The 17,763-nt window shown below is 44.8% G+C and overlaps 3 protein-coding genes across 4 annotated transcripts; 1 reads left to right on the forward strand and 2 right to left on the reverse strand.

The window, feature by feature from the left end:
* Nucleotides 1-6,071: 6,071 nt before the first annotated feature.
* LOC100827291 lies at nucleotides 6,072-11,073 on the reverse strand. Of its 2 annotated transcripts, XM_003573969.4 has the most exons (7): nucleotides 10,784-11,067; nucleotides 9,430-9,579; nucleotides 9,099-9,311; nucleotides 8,546-8,667; nucleotides 7,639-7,802; nucleotides 6,945-7,099; nucleotides 6,072-6,370 (listed from the first exon to the last, which is right to left on the reverse strand). In XM_003573969.4, exons 1-7 carry the CDS (start codon nucleotides 10,979-10,981, stop codon nucleotides 6,272-6,274), a joined length of 1,101 nt encoding a protein of 366 aa, XP_003574017.1. In that variant the 5' UTR covers nucleotides 10,982-11,067; the 3' UTR covers nucleotides 6,072-6,271. The 2 variants fall into 2 exon arrangements, with proteins under 2 accessions (XP_003574017.1, XP_024317736.1); XM_024461968.1 differs by lacking the exon at nucleotides 6,072-6,370 and having other exon boundaries at nucleotides 6,999-7,131; nucleotides 10,784-11,073.
* A 174-nt stretch (nucleotides 11,074-11,247) lies between these two features.
* On the forward strand, nucleotides 11,248-12,376 carry LOC100839830. The gene has a single exon (XM_003571802.4). It carries the CDS (start codon nucleotides 11,336-11,338, stop codon nucleotides 11,771-11,773), a length of 438 nt encoding a protein of 145 aa, XP_003571850.2. The 5' UTR covers nucleotides 11,248-11,335; the 3' UTR covers nucleotides 11,774-12,376.
* Nucleotides 12,377-12,730: 354 nt separating this feature from the next.
* Nucleotides 12,731-13,448, reverse strand: LOC100840128 (hypersensitive-induced response protein 3). The gene is made up of 2 exons (XM_014900509.1): nucleotides 13,287-13,448; nucleotides 12,731-12,958 (listed from the first exon to the last, which is right to left on the reverse strand). Exons 1-2 carry the CDS (start codon nucleotides 13,446-13,448, stop codon nucleotides 12,731-12,733), a joined length of 390 nt encoding a protein of 129 aa, XP_014755995.1.
* Nucleotides 13,449-17,763: the final 4,315 nt, after the last annotated feature.

The raw sequence follows: 17,763 nt of genomic DNA on the forward strand, positions 1-17,763 counted from the left end.
AGGGCCGCCATTCTTCCCGCTAGGCATTGCACATCTTTGACGGAGCGAGGAGGCTCCATCTCCATGATGGCCCGGATTTTCTCCTGGTTGGCCTCGATCCCTCGTTGAGAGACGAGGAAGCCTAGGAGCTTTCCCCCTCGCACTCCGAACACGCACTTCTCTGGATTGAGCTTTACGCCATACTTGTGGAGATTGTCGAAGGTTTCTTACAGGTCCTTGGGATGGGTCTTTGCAACTTGACTTTTGATGACGACGTCGTCAACGTAGACTTCGACGTTTCTCCCCAATTGTTCTTTGGGGATGAGGATGACGAGGCGTTGGAAAGTTGCTCCGGCGTTTCTCAAATCAAAAGGCATTCCACGATAGCAGAAGGTGCCAATGGGAGTGATGAAGCTGGTCTTTTCCTCGTCTTTCTTGGCCATGTGGACTTGGTGATACCCTTAATAGGCGTCCAAGAAGCTCAACCTTTCGCATCCCGCCGTGGAGTCGACAAGTTGGTCGATCCGAGGGAGCGGGTAGTCATCCTTGGGGCACGCCTTGTTCAAGTCGTAAAGTCGACACACATTCGCCACTTGCCGTTGGCTTTCTTTACCAAGACCAGATTGGCTAACCACTCAGGGTGCCAAACTTCTCGGATGAGACCGACATCAGAGAGTTTGGCGATTTCTTGCTTAATGACTTCGCTTCACTCGGTGGAGAGCGTCCAGAGCTTCTGCCCTACGGGAGCTTTGTCGGGTCTCACGGCGAGGCGATGTTCCATGACGTCGCGCGGGACTCCCCCCATGTCGGAAGGCGACCAAGCAAAGAGGTCAAAATTCTTTCGAAGCAGGTCGACGAGTTCTTCCTCGAGTTTACTCGGGAGGTCGGCTCCAATCTTCACTGTGCGAATGGCGTCATCTTGGGAGATGCGTACTTTTTTGAGTTTTCCTTTGGGGAGGGGCTTAGGGATGTAGTGCTCCGGGTGATTGGCTTCAGATGCTCCCGCGTTCGAAAGCATGTTAATACTTTTGGATGATTCTTCCTTTTCGACGCACTAGGTCTCATGGCGGTAGAGCATCTTTCTATCAGAAGATTGCTCGCCACGGACCGTTATCACGCCCTTCAGGCATGGGATCTTCATGCACAAGAAGTTGTGGTGGATGGCGGCGCAAAGACGGTTTAGTGTCGTCCTCCCGAGGATGGCGTTAAAAGAGGCCTCCATATCCACCACGTCGAAGCGCACAAGCTCGGTCCGATGGTTTGTGGCGTCTCAGAAGGTCGTGAGGAGCTCGATTTGTCCGAGCGGTTGAATGGATTTTTCCGGCACGAAGCCGGTGAGGGGATAAAGGGATGGCTGTAGTGAGCCGTTCTTGTATCCCCTTGTGGCTCCATCAACTTCTTTAACGTGCTCAGATATGGGATGTCGGCGGAGCTTCCGCCATCCACAAGAATCTTCTTGAGCTCGCAATTGGCGACGATCGCCGTCACAAAGAGGGCGTCGTCATGTGGGAAGCGTATCCCCTTGGCGTCTTCTTCAGTGAAGGAAATTGGCACGCTCGCTCACTTGGGTGGTGGTGTCGGGGTGAAGGTTCCCACGACGTTGACTTTGCGAGCATACTCCTTGCGTTGCCGCTTTAATCCTCGTCCCATGGCGGAGCCCCCAAGTATAACTACGACGTGATGTGCGGGTTCCTGAAATGGGAGGTTATCTTCCTTGGGTGCTGGGTCGGCGACAAGGACGTTGGCGGGGCGTGGAGCCTCGGTTGTCTTTTCATCCTCGCGCCGGGCTTGTATTCGTGCCTGGAACTCTTCGCGAGCCGCGATGAGAGTGTTGCACTCTTCGATGCTGTGGCTTGCCGAGTTGTGGATGAGTCATCTCCCCGTTCCTCCCTCGGTGGGGCGAGGTGGTTTCTTGGGTTGCCAAGTCTTTTGGGGCGGTGCTTGTCCTTCGACGGCAAAGATCTTCCGGGCTTGGTCGCCGGGGGCCTTTTTCCCTCACCTCCTCTTCTTCTTGGAAGACAAAGTAGGCGCAGGGGGTTTGTCGGACGAGGGAGCTCCTTCGGGAGCAGCCTGTGGCGCGTCTTTTTTGGCGATGTCCCCGTTTTCGCCCCGGGCGTATTCTTGCAAGATTCGATAGAGCTCTCGGTCGTCTTTGGTGGGTTACGACTTAGGGCCCGATTCACTTCTCCTTGGAGAAGACCTTGCATGCATGCGTCGATCACGGTGGTTGACAGCGGGTTGGCGATTTGGCTTCGCACCTTTGCAATGCAATGGAAGAAGCTTTGGAGGGATTCCCCCGGCTTTTGTTTCACGGCGTATAGCTCGTGAGCCTGCACGGGTTCTTTGAAGTTTCCTTAAAAGTTGGCGATGAAGACCTCTTGGAGTCACTCCCACGAGTGCACGCAGTTCTTCCGCAAGATATAAAACCAAGTTTGCACCATTTCGATGAGCGTGAGCGGAAACAGGTTTGCACATCTCGACGGGTCCTCCCCCGACGGCCCGTATTGCGGTGGAGTAGACGTTCAAGAATTGAAGAGGATTCGATTCCCCGTCGTACGGCCGTATTGTAGGCGGCTTGAACCTTGGCGGAAAAGGCGCGTCTTGGATCTCCTGCGTGAGCGGGTTGCAAGTCGGCCGATTCTTTTGGTTCCTTCGGTGGCGAGGTCCTCTCTCGTCGCTTTCGTCGCTAGAGGGATCGCTCGGAGAATGATCTCAGCGTTTTCTTGGGGGGTCAGAGCGTCGACGGGTATTCCTTTCGTCGCCGGCACGGGCTCCGGATTCTACCACTTGCTCGTTCCCATGCACGCTGGGGTCTCGTTCCCCGCGAGGCGCAGCTTGAGGCGGTACCTGGTTGCCACCTTGCTCGACCTCGACGGGGGGGGGGGGGGGGGCGAGGGGCGCTTGCGAGGTACTCGCAAAGCGAGGTTGATGCTGAGCGTGTGCGACTTGGAGAGCGCCTTGCGGCGGAAGCCCCCAATAGGGATGATACCAAGGAGCTCCATGGGCGATCGCGGCGAGCGCCAGTGGAGGCAATCCCGTGTTGGAGGGGTCGTAGGTCGGGACTCCTTGGTTTTCCGGCGCGGATCCTCCCGACGCCACATTGTTTCCTCTTGTAGGTTCTGAGGGCAAGGTCACTACAGGTTGTAGGGAAGGTGGCGTGAAGCCCATTGAGCGAGACATGCCGAGTTCCGTATCCCCTGCGGGGGCGGCAACCGTAGGCAGCTCGCCGATCCTTGCCACCATGTTGGTGAGTGTCAAGGGACCGCCTACGACGGTTTCCAACACCTCGGTTCCTTCCGGGACGGCCGGTAGCGAAGAGGCGACCGCGACTTCCGTCGTGACGACCATGCTTGCTGTGACGTCCGGATTGGTGAGGATTCCTTCTTCCTCGGGAGCCCCCGAGGCACTTGCTTTTTTCGTTTGCAACCGTGTAGACTTCGCGGCAAGTTGGGGACCTGATGAAGTAGGCTTCGTCGGGGCCATTAAATCTTCAATTGCGGCGAGGGTTCCCAACGGTCGGCGCCACTGTTGTTGTTCTTGACAACAATTAGAGTAAGGGGTACCAATGCTCGATGGTACAAGTGCGGGTATAAAAAGTAGGGTGTGTACGCCGGCCTTATAGCGAAGGTCATCGTACACTTGGACAAGTTGACGCGTCGATATTTTTTGAAGAGGTTCGGTCGACCCTACGGGTGCGACTTAATCCTATGTTAGGAAAAGCTTCGAGGGGATTGTTAGCCAAGGGTTTGGGCCGAGTGGATCTTCCCAAGACACCTTTTAGCGAGAGATTCGTCGGGGCCGCCTCGTACTTGGACTGAACGCGTCTTTCCAAGTATCGAGATTAGGATACCCTCGGAACTCTAACCCAACACCTTCTCCTTCGAGCCTGTGCCAACCAAGGTTAGCTCGGAGCCTCGAAACTAGAGTCCCATATAAGACTTACTCGAGGCCGATCGACTTTCAGTCGAGAGCGAACCTTAGAGGGAGCACTCTAGCCATCTCCCTTGAGTTTATTCAAGTGAGAGTGAATGATACATGCCTCCATGGAAGAGTATTTATAGCCTAGGGGTCCATGACAAAAGACCATGGCTACCCTTGAGGGAGAGAGAAAAGTGGGGGCAAAATGGTAAAAGTGGTTCTTTGGTCCATAACTTTTGTGTGCACCATGAAGGGGAAAGTGAGGGTTGGTCATCCGCACACCTTTCTTGCCCCCTACTCTAACTCATTCCACCATTTGACCATGGCATGAGAGGCTTAACTTGTTGACTTGTCTTCCTTTGCCACGTAGGATTGACTGAACCACGTGAGCGTCTTGACTCGTGCTTGAGAAATGTTGACTTAGTCGTCGTCACGTAGGATTTACGGCCCGGTCCATATAAGGATTTTATTTTACTACAACAGGTCCAATGCGTAGATCATTGGGTTTATTTTGAACAGTAAGATCATCATTAGACAAAGATGACAAAAGGTTAGGATGCCCTCGTCAGCAAAGCTTGCAGAACGGTTAGCTTGTATCAATCCATAGCAATCATGTATGATATCAGCATTGTGTTTGGACCATGACAATATGGCATTTTATATTGGGATTTATTCAGAGTGCTCTGTGCAAGTATTAATTACAAATAGAAGATGATGGATCGTGACAGGATGGTGCCATGGATAATGCAAAGACTGACTACTCTTTAGAGTGTTCATCCAGATAAACTTGAGATCTTCTTTCGGGGTGGGTTAACTTAATACTAGGGACATGTGATCTTTTAGAACATCAAATTCTACTATGAAAAGGAATGGATTATATCAACCCAGCAACCATTTAAAGTTCCAATGGTGCAAAATCTATGGAAAACGAGAAAAGAATATCAATGAAATATAACAATTGCTATATTTGCTAAGGAAGCTGATAGGAAAGGACAATTAGGCCCATAAGAGCATAGATATGAGATATACTAGCCATACTTGTCGATTTTAGCCTATTTGCTTAATTTGGGCATCCTCTAGATAAATTTCAGGTGCTTTTCTCCAGACGTGAAGTGCTGGCATTGTCAGATTCGAACAAACAAATGCTTAGTGGTGCAGGAAGTGCGTCTAGAGGAAAGAGCAGAAAGAGAGGCCTCCAGGAAATGTGGCTAAAGGAGGCCATCGAGAATTCCAGATCCCAAGGACACATAGATCAACACAAAGGCAGAATTGAGTTTTGAGGCTGCTGCTTTTTTCGCTCTCTTTGCCCACCTTTGGATTCACCCAAGAGCCAAGAGCTCTGCTAAACTATTGTCCATTTTGGTACTTTTAACTAATTGCCCTCATTTGCCCACTATAGACCTGTGTGCCTTTTCAATTTCTGTGCCATTATAGTTCCATGAAGAGTCAACACAAATAAGAAGCTGCAAAAACTAAGCATTTGCCCACTAAGCCGAGCGCAATCTTCATCGTGAGTCGACGCAAATGAACAACTAGCTTGGTTAGTGATAAAAAAATTCCTCAAGATAAACGAAGGAGAATAGTAGCGAGAATAATCAGTGTTAGTTATTGATGTTTAGATTCAAATTTGTGCAATTTAACTATGAAACAAAACATATGATATTTTGATCATATAGATTAATGTATTTGTCAAGTGGGAAGGCCCCTGACAGCTAAGGAATAGAAAGGAGAGCAGATCAGCGTTCGATCACACGTCATTTTATTGCAGGGTAGCCACTTTTAAATAATATTACATGATTCATTACAAACTTGAAGGTAAATGGCATCTTTGGTGAGTGACGACTCACAAAGCTGATAATCCCAGTCGTTAGCCACAAATCTGGCTGAGTCAGAAATGTATGCTTCTTTGGAAAAGAGGGTTCATTCCAACCACCTGGTATTAGAAGTTCCAGGGACATAATTTTCTCAAAGATGTGCTCATCAGTCATCACAGAAAGTAAATGAATAAGAACTAGAATGACCACAACTTTTCTGAGAAAAGGATTTTTGTCCTTCATGTCATTTTCATTCTAGAACATAAAACTATGTTATACATTTCCAGAAATCAGTTTAGACTTTTGTAGACAATAAATTAGATTAGAATTGGTGAACCAAAGAACCATGACGACCCAACAGGAAAATAAAACGATAAGAGACATCTAGATTCCAGTTATGGGAGCACAATGCCACTAGGAAATGTTTGTCTTTATTGAGTCTGATTTTAAACACGCTTCTAGCTAGCTTATACAATAATTACACAAATTCACGCTTTCAACACATTTCCAAGAGGCCCACTGGCTGGTTTGCAGCATGTCCGATCGAGAATTCACACAGTCTATGCAAACCTTCGGGTAAGCTGATCCTTTGACGTGCTCTCAAATATCTTGTCTGCATTGCCTACTTCAAAACCATCGCGCCTGTGGTGTTCCTTGACCTTCAGAAGTTAAGAATAACATTTCATTAGCAGATTAGGAGGACAACTTCATATGGCAAAGACTAAGAATATAATAAACCCTATGCAGCAGAGTTTATTGAAGTATGTGCACTAAATAAATACTCTGATAATATAAGATGTTTTAGTTTTGTCCGTAGTCAAACATCTTAAAGTTTGACCAAGTTTATAGAAAAATGTACTTATCTCTGCAGTATCAAATAAGTATTCTATATATCATGACGGATTTAATAAAACTAATTTACAGATGTTTGTAGATTATTCTATAAACTTGGTCAAACTTTAGAATTTGACTTAGGACAATGCTAGAATATCTTATACTCCGTATTTAGGAACGGAGGGAATATGTTGATAATCTAGGGGTGTTAGGAAAAGAGAACAAAATTTTAGCAGGAACCCTGATTGAAGATAACGTGTCATCATAGGGGAACAGAAATATTTCAAATGCAAAGCTGCTGAATGTGCTGATCATATCAGTACTTGTCCAGGTACGGACCACGCAGTAAACGCAAGACGAGTAAGCCAGAATCAATATAGTCAAAAAAATTGTGCAAACCTCCTGTTCTTGCAAATCCTTGAACTGTGGGAGTGGCAGGCGCTCAGCAAATTCAATATAGGAACGGGGAATAGCTTCAGTGATTCCATTGGCAAAGGTAAATAATGCTGAATCAGCTACAGTTGAGCTTTGCTGAAGGAGGCCATCAGGGCTCACTGTTTTATGCAGACAAAAACATCCAAATCACCTTCTCTTTCAAACGTGCAACAACAACAACAACAACAACAATAATAAATAATGATAATGATAATGATAATAAATGTCTGCTTCAGCCAACAGTTTTTTCAAGATATGTTGGACATAATGCATAAATTAAAAGCATGTCAGATAACTGCAGAAGCAAGTGAAGCTATTATTTGAAACATAGCTAACAGTTGATCAACATCACCAAAAACTGAGCTAACAGTTAATCATTATCACCAAGCTAACAGTCAACCCTATTCTAGATCTGAAGTTGCTAGAAAGTGCGTTAGGTGCAATGCCTCCAAATAATATGTACTCCCTCCATCCAACAAAAGATGTCTCAATTTTGACTAAATTTGAATGCATCTATACACTAAGTCATGTCTACATACATCCAAATTTTGACAAACTTGAGACATCTTTTGTTGGACAGAGGGGGTACCTTTTTTTGCGAAAATCAAAATAAAATGTACCATGATAACGAATAACAAAAATTCGTTCAGCAACAGACCTTTCAAAATCCCTCCTTCTGTGTTTAACTTGAACCCATTTTCCTCAACAAATTTATTGAAATTATTAATACTTCTGATATCCGACTCTAAGCGATGAGTGGAAACTGTTGCATGGTTTAGTGCATAGCCATTAACAAGAGTCCATGCAGCATATTCACTTTCCCTGGGGTCCACATGGCAAGAACAAAGTCAAGAGGACTAATAAAATAAAGAAATAGAAGTGTGAGAGACAGAATCAGGAAAGACAATAGGCGACTAAACAAAAATGTAACAACATGTATTCTGGAATGAGTAAAATACACCACTAGTCCATGAACTCGACAAAAATGAACACTTTAGTCCACGAACTCGGAAAATGCACACTTAAACCCCTAAACTGGGACTACTATGTCACTTTAGTCCAAAAACAGTTCGGCGAGGCTTAAACACGCCATGTGGCCGCCACGCCAGCCTCGGCCAAGACCGCGGGTTTGGCAAAATCACCATGCCCGAGTCACCCGCGAGGGGCAAGGCGGTCGCGCCCAGACAGAGATCCTGGGGTCCTGAGAACCACGCCGTTGCCGCCGCCATCTCGCCTAAGGTTGCTATCAAGTCCACAACGCTCAATTTTGACTAGAGGACGCCGATGAAGGGGTCGCCGAAGCCGACATGGCGGCCACGTGATGTGTTTAAGCCTCGCCGAACCGTTTTTGGACTAAAGTGACACAATAGTCCCAGTTTAGGGGGTTTAAGTGTGCGTTTTTTGAGTTCGTGGACTAAAATGTTCATTTTTGCCGAGTTCACGGACTAGTGGTGTGTTTTACTCTTCTGGAATTATACGGAATCACTAATAGATTCACAAACAGTTGTGTTAAGCAACATAAAACTTAAGCTCCTGAAGCCCTCAGGAGTCATTAACAGGATTACCTAGATAAAACCTGGAAATCAGAATAGATGGGCTTTTCCCATGTCAGCTCCCCATATGTACTTGCAAGAACAGAATATTTATTTCCTCTACCAGAAGTTTTAACGTATTTGCATATAATTTCCTGCAGAGAATAATAACCTGATAAATATTTGATTAAAAAAATTGCATACCAGTAAAAATGATGGAAACAAAGCAACTAATATCACAGCCCATCAGCCAAATTCCTTGAGAAATGGCATAGGATGTCCAAGGTTAAGGCTTTTTTTCATACTAGATTATCTTAGTATTAGTCTTATTTTATATTGCATAGAACAGTAAAACCTAGTCAGCTTTGGTTATTGACTAACAAAAATAGAGAAATAACCTAATGGGAAACAACATTTAGAAATAAATTTGTAGCAGTTTAAGTAGCCTTTCTTCAGCCATACAAGAGTGTTATGACTAAAATGCCATCAGCATACAAGCATGCTTTTTGAATGTAACACACAGATGTCCATACTACTACATCATAGACAACCAACTGAACAAATTAAGTAAATAGTAGAGGATTACCTGGCTCTGAGCACTCAGCTCGTCCACAAGAAGTTCCGAAATGAATATCCTTGGCAAAGGCCCATATATACCAGTTCTGGTATATCCATCATTGGCAGGAGGGGAAAACCATAGTGCTCTAAGTTTTTTTGCTGGAAACCTTAGTTCTTCGCGAGATACATAACCAAAATCAGTGAAAAATTCAGCAAGTGAGTTTATACCATAACCATCAACCTGCAGTTAAAACAGGTGGAAATTTTACTGGTCGTTACAGTAATCAACAGCATACAACTGTGCATTACGTAATACATAGCATCAGCAAGCCATCAAGCAAATTTTAGCTAGTACTCACCCCAAATGTTCTGAAAGCAAAGTGATCAAAACAAATGTGGTCCCCATCATAAGAACGGACAAGGTCCAGAATTTTTTCTGCTGTTGGGTTTCTGCTCAAGTAAACTTTTTGCATGTTTGAGAGAATTGACCTGAAAAATAAATCAGCACCCTGAAATGGAAGAATGGTAAAGACAGTCAGTTGGTCTCCTTGGAAATTTGTGCGGTCAGTAACCCATAAGGGAGGAAACAGCAAGCATAAACCAAACAAAAAAAAGCCAATACTATTTTAATTAGTATGAAAAAATAGTGCTTGAAAGTTTTCTAGCATATGGGTATCTCGCATTATTGCCATACTATGTTTACATGTCATATTTAATTTAAATTTTGATCAACTTGTAAACCGTTGAATATTTGAACGAACAATGACAATAAGCACATCGATAATGTAATGAATAACAAAAAAAATTATCAGCAGGATTTGCCAAGAAATCAATGATCCTCCTATAACAACAGCAGCAACAACAACAACAAGAGAACAATCATACTCTATTCAGCACGGTTTCTAGAAGGTTTTAACATGGAAGCATTCCTTCTTATTTCAACACACCTATAAACTAGCCCTCATTTTCAATTAAAAACTCGAGGAAGTGTTTGATTCAGGGCTGACCAGGATTATGAACCAATGACCAAAAAATTAAGGGCCTCTCAGGAAAATTTTGTTGTACAATTCCATCTCCTAATGATTGAATTCATTTGCACCCGAAAAGTTGACTGCCTCAACTATGGCCAATGATCATTACAGTTCGCGACAATTATTTGTCCCCGTCGGAACTCGGATTGAAGGCATGCAAATTTGAAGCCGCACCCAAACCAGGCTTCGCATGTCGCGAGGCCTATGACGTATTATTAGCTGGAAAAGCATTTCCTTAAGACCGAGGAACTTTTTAATATAAGGACCAATTGGACAAAACATCCACTTGGTTGCATACTTGAATGTCCCTGTTAGCTATAGTTTCATGAAGCAGACACACTTACGACAACGACTCCTACAGTTCTAGAATGCTTAGTGCCTCAGACACCCGACGGTGCAGACTTGACCACCTACTGAGCAGCGAGCAACCACCGAAACAGCGTCCCAACTGACAACTTACAGTGACACCGCCGTACACGTGAAACGGATCGAAAGCTTCCACGCATGCCCACACCATACGTCTTCCAAGCCCGCGGGCCGTAGCCAACAAGGAACGACACGTACGGAACATTTTTATTACTACTCCGTATTACTTTTGCGAAAAACTGATCACCAAACCTCATCAGAACGAGACACCCGCAGCCGCAGGCAGAATCTGGCGAGCACCTCTGTTCGTGCGTACCTTGGGAATTGCATCTACGGCGGGGACGCGGGACGGGGTGGAGGAGGAGGTGCCGGCGGCGGCCATCGCGACGCCGCGGCGGTAGTGGCGGAGACCAGACGGGCCGAGGGCCGTGGCGGCGATCGCGGGGGAGCGGCGGGTGCGGAGCAGCGCAACGGTGGCGGGGAATTTCGCTGCGCCGAGGGTCGCGCCGGCCATGGAAGATGGTGGAAGAAGAGGAAGGGAGAGGCGGAACGGAAGTGGAAGCCCCGGGAGGTGGGGAACTGGGGGTGTGGGACTGTAGTACGACAAGTAAGCTGCACGTTGCGGCGGGAGAGAAGTGGGCAACTTTGACACGTCGCCGACGGAACCGGAAGGAAAAAAGGGCTGACGTGTCCTGGCGTTGCGGGTGGGTTTTGTTTTCTTCGAGCATATCCAATCCAGTCAGGGTCCAGTAGACTGTAGGCCCAGTTGGGTCGTACGAGGTTGTCATAGTGGACCACTTCCTAACAAGATTGCGCCCAGATTTCTGTTCGGATTTCTCGAGTTTATGGGCTTAGATTGGGCCTGGAAATGTGCTCATCCCTGACTGGATGTAAAACCACCTCCTCGGTGTTCCTTCCAGGAGAAGCCATGGCGGAAGCGCCACCGCTTCCGACGACCCCGTCCGACTCCTCCTTGGCCGCTGCTGTGCCGCGCTCCCTCCCTCCGACGCTGATCCTCCCTCCTACTTCGTCTAGTGGGAGCCAAGCAGTGCGCGGCGGCGTCAGCGGCAGGTCGGCGGCGGGGAGCAAAACTGGCAAGGCGAGGACGGGTTTGGCGCCACTCGCCGTGGCGGAGGGAGGGAGACACGACCGCCTGGTGCAGGCTGTCCGCGTGGTTGGGAGGAGCGTGGACGCGGGGGTGGCGGGCGCCGACATCCTGGAGCTAGCGATGGCCAAGGGCCCCATGTTCTCGTGGCTGAGCTACTGGCCGGAGGAGGGGTACCCCAAGGAGGACCAGCCCTACTGACTCCTGTCTCCGTTGTTCGGTAGTACAGGTTCCTGGAATTTTAATCTGCATTCCCAAGGAGGACCAGCCCTACTGACTCCCGTCTCCATTGTTCGGTAGTACAGGTTCCTGGAATTTTAATCTGCATTGCTGATAGAATTTTCTTTTCCTAGTTGGTCCTGTCCAGGGAGACTGATTGATGGTCCTGCGTCACTGATTAATTATCATAGTAACTAGTTTGTGCAGGTAGGTAGTAGAAATGTGCTTAACGACATTTGTGAAATTGCTAAATGAACTGTGATTATGCTGTGCTAATTATTCTAGTTAATTTTGGGGCTGAACTGTTAGATTCCTTGGTGTAACTATAAGTTAGTGGTCTACTAGTAGATACTTCTGCTTACAGTTTCTCAATTGCATTAGCTTCATTTTTTCCTCTAATTTTCTTTATTCTGCATATTTTGCCTGCGGGTAATGCTAGGTGCTAGCTTAGGAAATTCGTTGAGACATTTGTAAACTTGACCACTCCAATATACGAAATCAAAACTGTATATTAAAGTGACAGAAGTTGTGAAAACATTGTTGTAACTCTTGGAAACCCAAGTACAGCCACACAACGATCACTCACCACATCTATCTATTGTCCACATGCTCCATTTTGTATATATTTAGGCACTTATGTACACTAACTGATCCATATACAATAGAAGGCAAAGCATTTTACAGGCTTTGATTAATATCTCACAAGCTCACACAATATTCTTATGCACTTTAGGGTGATTTTCTTATGTCAAACGAAGAACTAGCTGGCTTGACATGACCAATTCAAATTCTTGTACACATGTGTTGACTGTTCAGGCATTCATGAGGCCTCCTGAAGAAGTCCATTGCAAATTTGACTGGGAATGTCCGCAACACCACCAGGGCCATGAGGGAGGAAAACCGCAGAAGATTTATATGCCGCTCTAATCTCTTTCATGGTCAAAAGTACCAAGTGAGCAGAACCATGTCCACCACATCCTTAGCTGAAGTCCCAGCCACATTGCCAGAAAAGCCAAGCACACTGTCCCTAAAACCATAGAGTATGGCCTGGAGCTGCCTTGCAATTCCACCAGAGACATACTTCGCTTCAGCCTCTCCCTCGGTTCTTGATTCGTATGATATTTTCTGCCTCTGCCTTTTAATTTGCTGCAACACGTAGTCTTGCAGCTGATATAACAAAAAGAAATGGTTATACCTATACATCAAACTGCAGTGTTTTCAACTTTCAAGTGGTAGTAGTTGATTTATTTCCTCTTCAGGGACCAACATTAGGGTTTTTGATACACTACAATGACATCCTTTCATAAATGACATGCTAAGGTTTATTAGCACATAGTATAATGTATCGCATGGAAGACCTTTTTGAGGTCATGCTAGATTTATCAGTTTATACTCCAAAACATGGAAGACCTTCTTGAGTTCATGTCCAAATTTTAAGTTTTACTAATGTAGGCCAATGCTTACCATCATTAATTTCATTAGTAGCCCTTTTAACCTTTCTGTCTGGCTCAATATCAACAATTAGTGTCTGTGCAGTCTCGTGGCCATAAGCAAACATAGCCTTCTCAAGCTCCTCCTCCACAGATTTTGCTATGCCATTCTTTAGCTGGGAGTTGATTGCTTTGATAAATGCAAGAAGATACTCCGTCTTTTTCATAATGCATGGCTTATTAGCTTCTGTTAACAAGGTTTTGACCAAGAATAACTTTGTTAATATGTGGTTTTTATAAGATAAATTATATCACTAGATTCTTTTTCAAAAATACTTACTGGCAACTGTACTTTGTATCATATAAATCATACCTAATCCACCATGTATTAAGAAAAGAGCATATCATTATCAACAATATCGTGCAGAGGATCTTTTAGCATTTATGTATCCATCTTTTATTCTTTTATTTGGATTCATGTGGATATTCAGATCCTTACCATTTTGTGATTTTTGGTTGCTCAGATTATAATACATATCATTTGCTTTTTCTTCCATTTCTTGACATTGAACGGATGCAACAATTGTAACATTATCCTGTAAGAGGACGCATTGTGCCAGCAGAAATTAAATCACATGAATTAATGAGGATGCATGGGTAGTTTGAATGATAATTCTGAGAAGTGCAATTTCAGAGTACCTTTGTCAGTGTCTCACAACGGACTTTGAGTTGCCTAAGTCTAAATTTGACCTGACCAGCAATAGACTTCCTATAATCCATGGCACACGGTGGCATCCAGGATCAAGCACATCCTCAAATTTCCCAAATCTGTCCTTGATTCCTATTGTTGATTGGTTCACATGCACACATAGAGAAACCTGCCTATTACTGCAACTAGTTTTCCCATTCTGCTTTCTGTCTTGAAACAGTGGCGGTACAGATCAATCTTGACAGTTATAATTTTACATTGCCAGTCACTTCCTTAGTTTTCAGACAAATTATTTACATATAGGTATCCGAGTACCGAGGTATGCTTCTATGAAAATAGTGAAATCGATACATGTTATGACTAATAGGCTAACAGATCACCTAATCATTCACTATTTGTGTAATAGGGCTACAGATCTGCCGATTCATTCTCTATATATTTTCTTTCCTATTACTAAGTTTCGTTCTCAAAGCTGCGGTTTACAATATGTTGTCCAGGGAATATGGTGCGTCTCCAGTTATTTTATTGAACTGATTGCCTCAACACATGCTGTGTTTCCCCCCTCTCAACTTCGTTTCATCCCAGTATGATGCATCTTTACGCTTGAATGGAAAAAAGTTGGTCTTTCATTGTTTGTTCTACAAGAAAGCAACATAACTTTTCTCCCTAAGAGCCTAGGACAGGGTTTTTTTCTTAATCTGAAGGACATTGAAACTTTGAGCACTGGAGCTGCAGCCAGCTAAAGAGCATGGTGCTTTTACACTTGAACTGGTGAAGACAGTTCAGATTGTTGAAAAAGGTACGGAATGACAGGATTTTATCTTGAATTGTCTAGGAGCATGGTGCTTTTATACTTGAGTAGTTAATCCCACATTCTGGTCAACATATGCATTTCTGGGATTATCCGCGTTGTAAAGCAAAAAGGTCATGTATATCCAGGTCAACATCTGCATTTCTCTGTCAGTTACCTGTACTCACTCTCTGTCATAGCCTGGGAGAAACTTCTTAGGGTGGGTTTTGGTCTTTTGGTGATTAAATCGGCTGCGAGCAATCACCATCGGTTACCATGACTGGTTATTGAGTTCTTGACTAAATAAACATATCGTTTTGTTTCTGTTAGAACTATATTTAGCACATGTTAAATATGTAGGAATCCATGCTTGAGGGACACATCCTTTCCCTCTCTCTCTAATATGTAAGTGTCATCTTTTGGTGACAACTCTTCCAATAGACTTTTGGTGACACCACTTGTAACTCTATATATACCTCAATCATCAATAAAGAATACACACTTGAAAGTTATAGAGATATCCGTCGAGACGGGATTCACGTAGAAACCCACAATGACAACAAATGGGAAATTTCTCCTATTAACAAAAATAATGGATATGTCAAACAAATTCTTGAAAAATTATTTCTTTATCATCTGGGTTGTACTATACATACATCAAACATGTAGCTCATGTTGCGTACAAAATAATTTTTCAGAATATCAATACATTCCAGACTTGGCATGATCGCTTTGGTCATCCTGGTATTGTGGTATCGGGATGATAAGAAAAATTATGAACAATTCTGTTGGTCATAATCTCAATAACGCAAAATTCCCACAATCTTCGAATTTCATGTGCACAGCATGTGCACAAGGTGCGCTTATTTTAAGGCCTTCTCACCTTACAATACAAGCGGAACTACTCCAATACCTTCAACAAATTCATGGAGACATTTGTGGTCCTATCCTATCATTGGCTGGACCTTTAGATATTTCAAGGTTTTAATTGACACATCCACAATATGGTCCAATGTGTGTCTTTTTTCCGCACATAACCATACATTCGCAAAAAATAATGAGCCAAGTAATTGAATTAAAAGCTCATTACGCAGAACATCGAATTAAAACAATTCGAATGGACAATGCCACTGAATTCTCCTCACGTGCCTTCAATGATTATTGCATGGTCTTAAGAATCAAAGTTCAGCACTTAGTTCCATACACACACACACAAAATGGTTTGGCTACACGCTGCTGACTTAATTCATAAGTGAACAATTGCATATCATAATAATTCCCCTATCATATTCATGCGTGGACATCCACCAAGGATTCCCCATTTACGATTATTCGATTAAATACCGATATCACTACCCTAGCGTACATCAATGGCCCCTTACATATTTGGGATCTATGTGAGGAATAATTGTATTTTCCGTCACTTACAAATATCTCAAGTCCTTGCCAGGGAGAGTTATTTATGGCAAGTACACTGCCTATATCACCGAGGAGCATTCCAGGCATTAGGGGGAGATTTCAAGTACTAGAAAGTATGCCAGGAAATCAATTAGAATGCAACAAGTTATTCCTAAAATCCACGTATTCAAGAAACTGAACACAACAAGTTCGGAAAATCATTCATTTGCAACACATTGCAAATAATCTGCAATACTTATTTACTGACTACAAAGGTATCATAAAATCCTCTAATCATGCAATTAATGTGCCCGAAAGAGTGGAGATACCAATTAAGAACCACTCAACTCCCCATTCAATATATGAGGGGGAGAAATACATCCACACCACATGATTTAGCTTCTCGCAAGCAACAAAGAAAACTTCTGAGTATACTCTCAAAAAACAGTAAATGCAATTCAATTTCAAGTTGATAGATATCAAATGGGTAGTATACACCCAGTGGAAGGGAAACCGCCACAAACCCAGCTCAACAGTGCACATAATGACTGGGACATCGGAATACCTAGACTTGACTGCGTTGGGAAACTCCAAATAGTCATCATGGGTACATAATATTCATGTATACGATCATCTCACGTGTGTCTGATCTACACATGGAACCATGCACAACTATCTAGATTTTGGAGAATCATAAAAAAAAACTACAATTGTCAACATATATTTCTGCACTATAATTGCAAAAACCCTCCCGAATGATCTTGGTCCAAAGACCATGGCCATGGCATAGTGTGAAAACACTCAGACTGGATCCAATCAACGGATGCAATACAAGCAGAATCAGCTTCGCTCGATAAAAGAAAAGTGTCGTGTGTGTGCGAGCACAGACACCGGGAGTGAGAGCGCCCCCCCCCCCCTTTTTTTTTTTTGTTTAGGTAGAGTGGCACGAGGAGCGTCCCGAACTTCACTGGTAGGACTTCGACTTCGTTCGTTTACCCAGGTTCGGGCTACCCGAAGGTGTAATACCCTACTTCCTGCTTTGAGTTTGTATTGACGGTGGTGGCTGGATCAAGGAAGGTTACAAGGAGTGGCCGGAGCGGCGAACTCTAGCCTATACTCGGAACCCCAACCCTTCTCCTATTCGAGCTCTCTATGCCTGGTCTAACCCTGATGCCAACTTTTTTTGTGTAGAAGCCAAGAGCCTCCTTTTATAGTTCAAGGGGACACCGCAGTGGCGGACAAGGGCACGCATTGTGCGTGCTGCTACAGGAAAACATCCTCGCTACAAGACGAATATGAAACTATCCACCTGCTATGTGGCTCTGTCCAAATCAATATGTACCCAGTCCGGGGTGCAGAGAAGCTTTCGGCCCTGTCTGGACCGAAACAATGATAGCCTTGGCGCGGGATGGAAGCTGGCCGGTCAAAAGGTAAAGGCGAGCCTGCCGCACCCTGGCCTGCAGTCCTCCACGGCGATCGTCACGCCGCAGTCCCGCAGTCCCGAGGACGCCTCTGGACGGGCAGACTCGTATTGGCCCAGGCTCGTGGGCGCCAAAGTAGGAGCCTAGGACCGGCTGAGGTAAGCAGCGACGTGTTCTCTCCCCGGGCACCAGGCCAGGCGCCCCCGCGATGCCTCACGGCTCCA

Source organism: Brachypodium distachyon, chromosome 3, assembly GCF_000005505.3.
Source record: "Brachypodium distachyon strain Bd21 chromosome 3, Brachypodium_distachyon_v3.0, whole genome shotgun sequence".
Classification (NCBI taxonomy): domain Eukaryota; kingdom Viridiplantae; phylum Streptophyta; class Magnoliopsida; order Poales; family Poaceae; genus Brachypodium; species Brachypodium distachyon.

Bases quoted from the DNA above. Each gene is read 5' to 3' on its own strand.
- LOC100827291 (XM_003573969.4), bottom strand. From the start codon at position 10,981: ATGGCCGGCGCGACCCTCGGCGCAGCGAAATTCCCCGCCACCGTTGCG. The intron at 7,803-8,545 runs GTAATCCTGTTA...TGTGGACCCCAG, and splicing joins GATTTCCAGGTTTTATCTAG to GGAAAGTGAATATGCTGCAT. The intron at 7,100-7,638 runs GTCTGTTGCTGA...TGCATAAAACAG, and splicing joins AGAAGGAGGGATTTTGAAAG to TGAGCCCTGATGGCCTCCTT.
- LOC100839830 (XM_003571802.4), top strand. From the start codon at position 11,336: ATGTGCTCATCCCTGACTGGATGTAAAACCACCTCCTCGGTGTTCCTT.
- LOC100840128 (XM_014900509.1), bottom strand. From the start codon at position 13,448: ATGAAAAAGACGGAGTATCTTCTTGCATTTATCAAAGCAATCAACTCC. The intron at 12,959-13,286 runs GTTAAAAGGGCT...TTGTTATATCAG, and splicing joins ATATTGAGCCAGACAGAAAG to CTGCAAGACTACGTGTTGCA.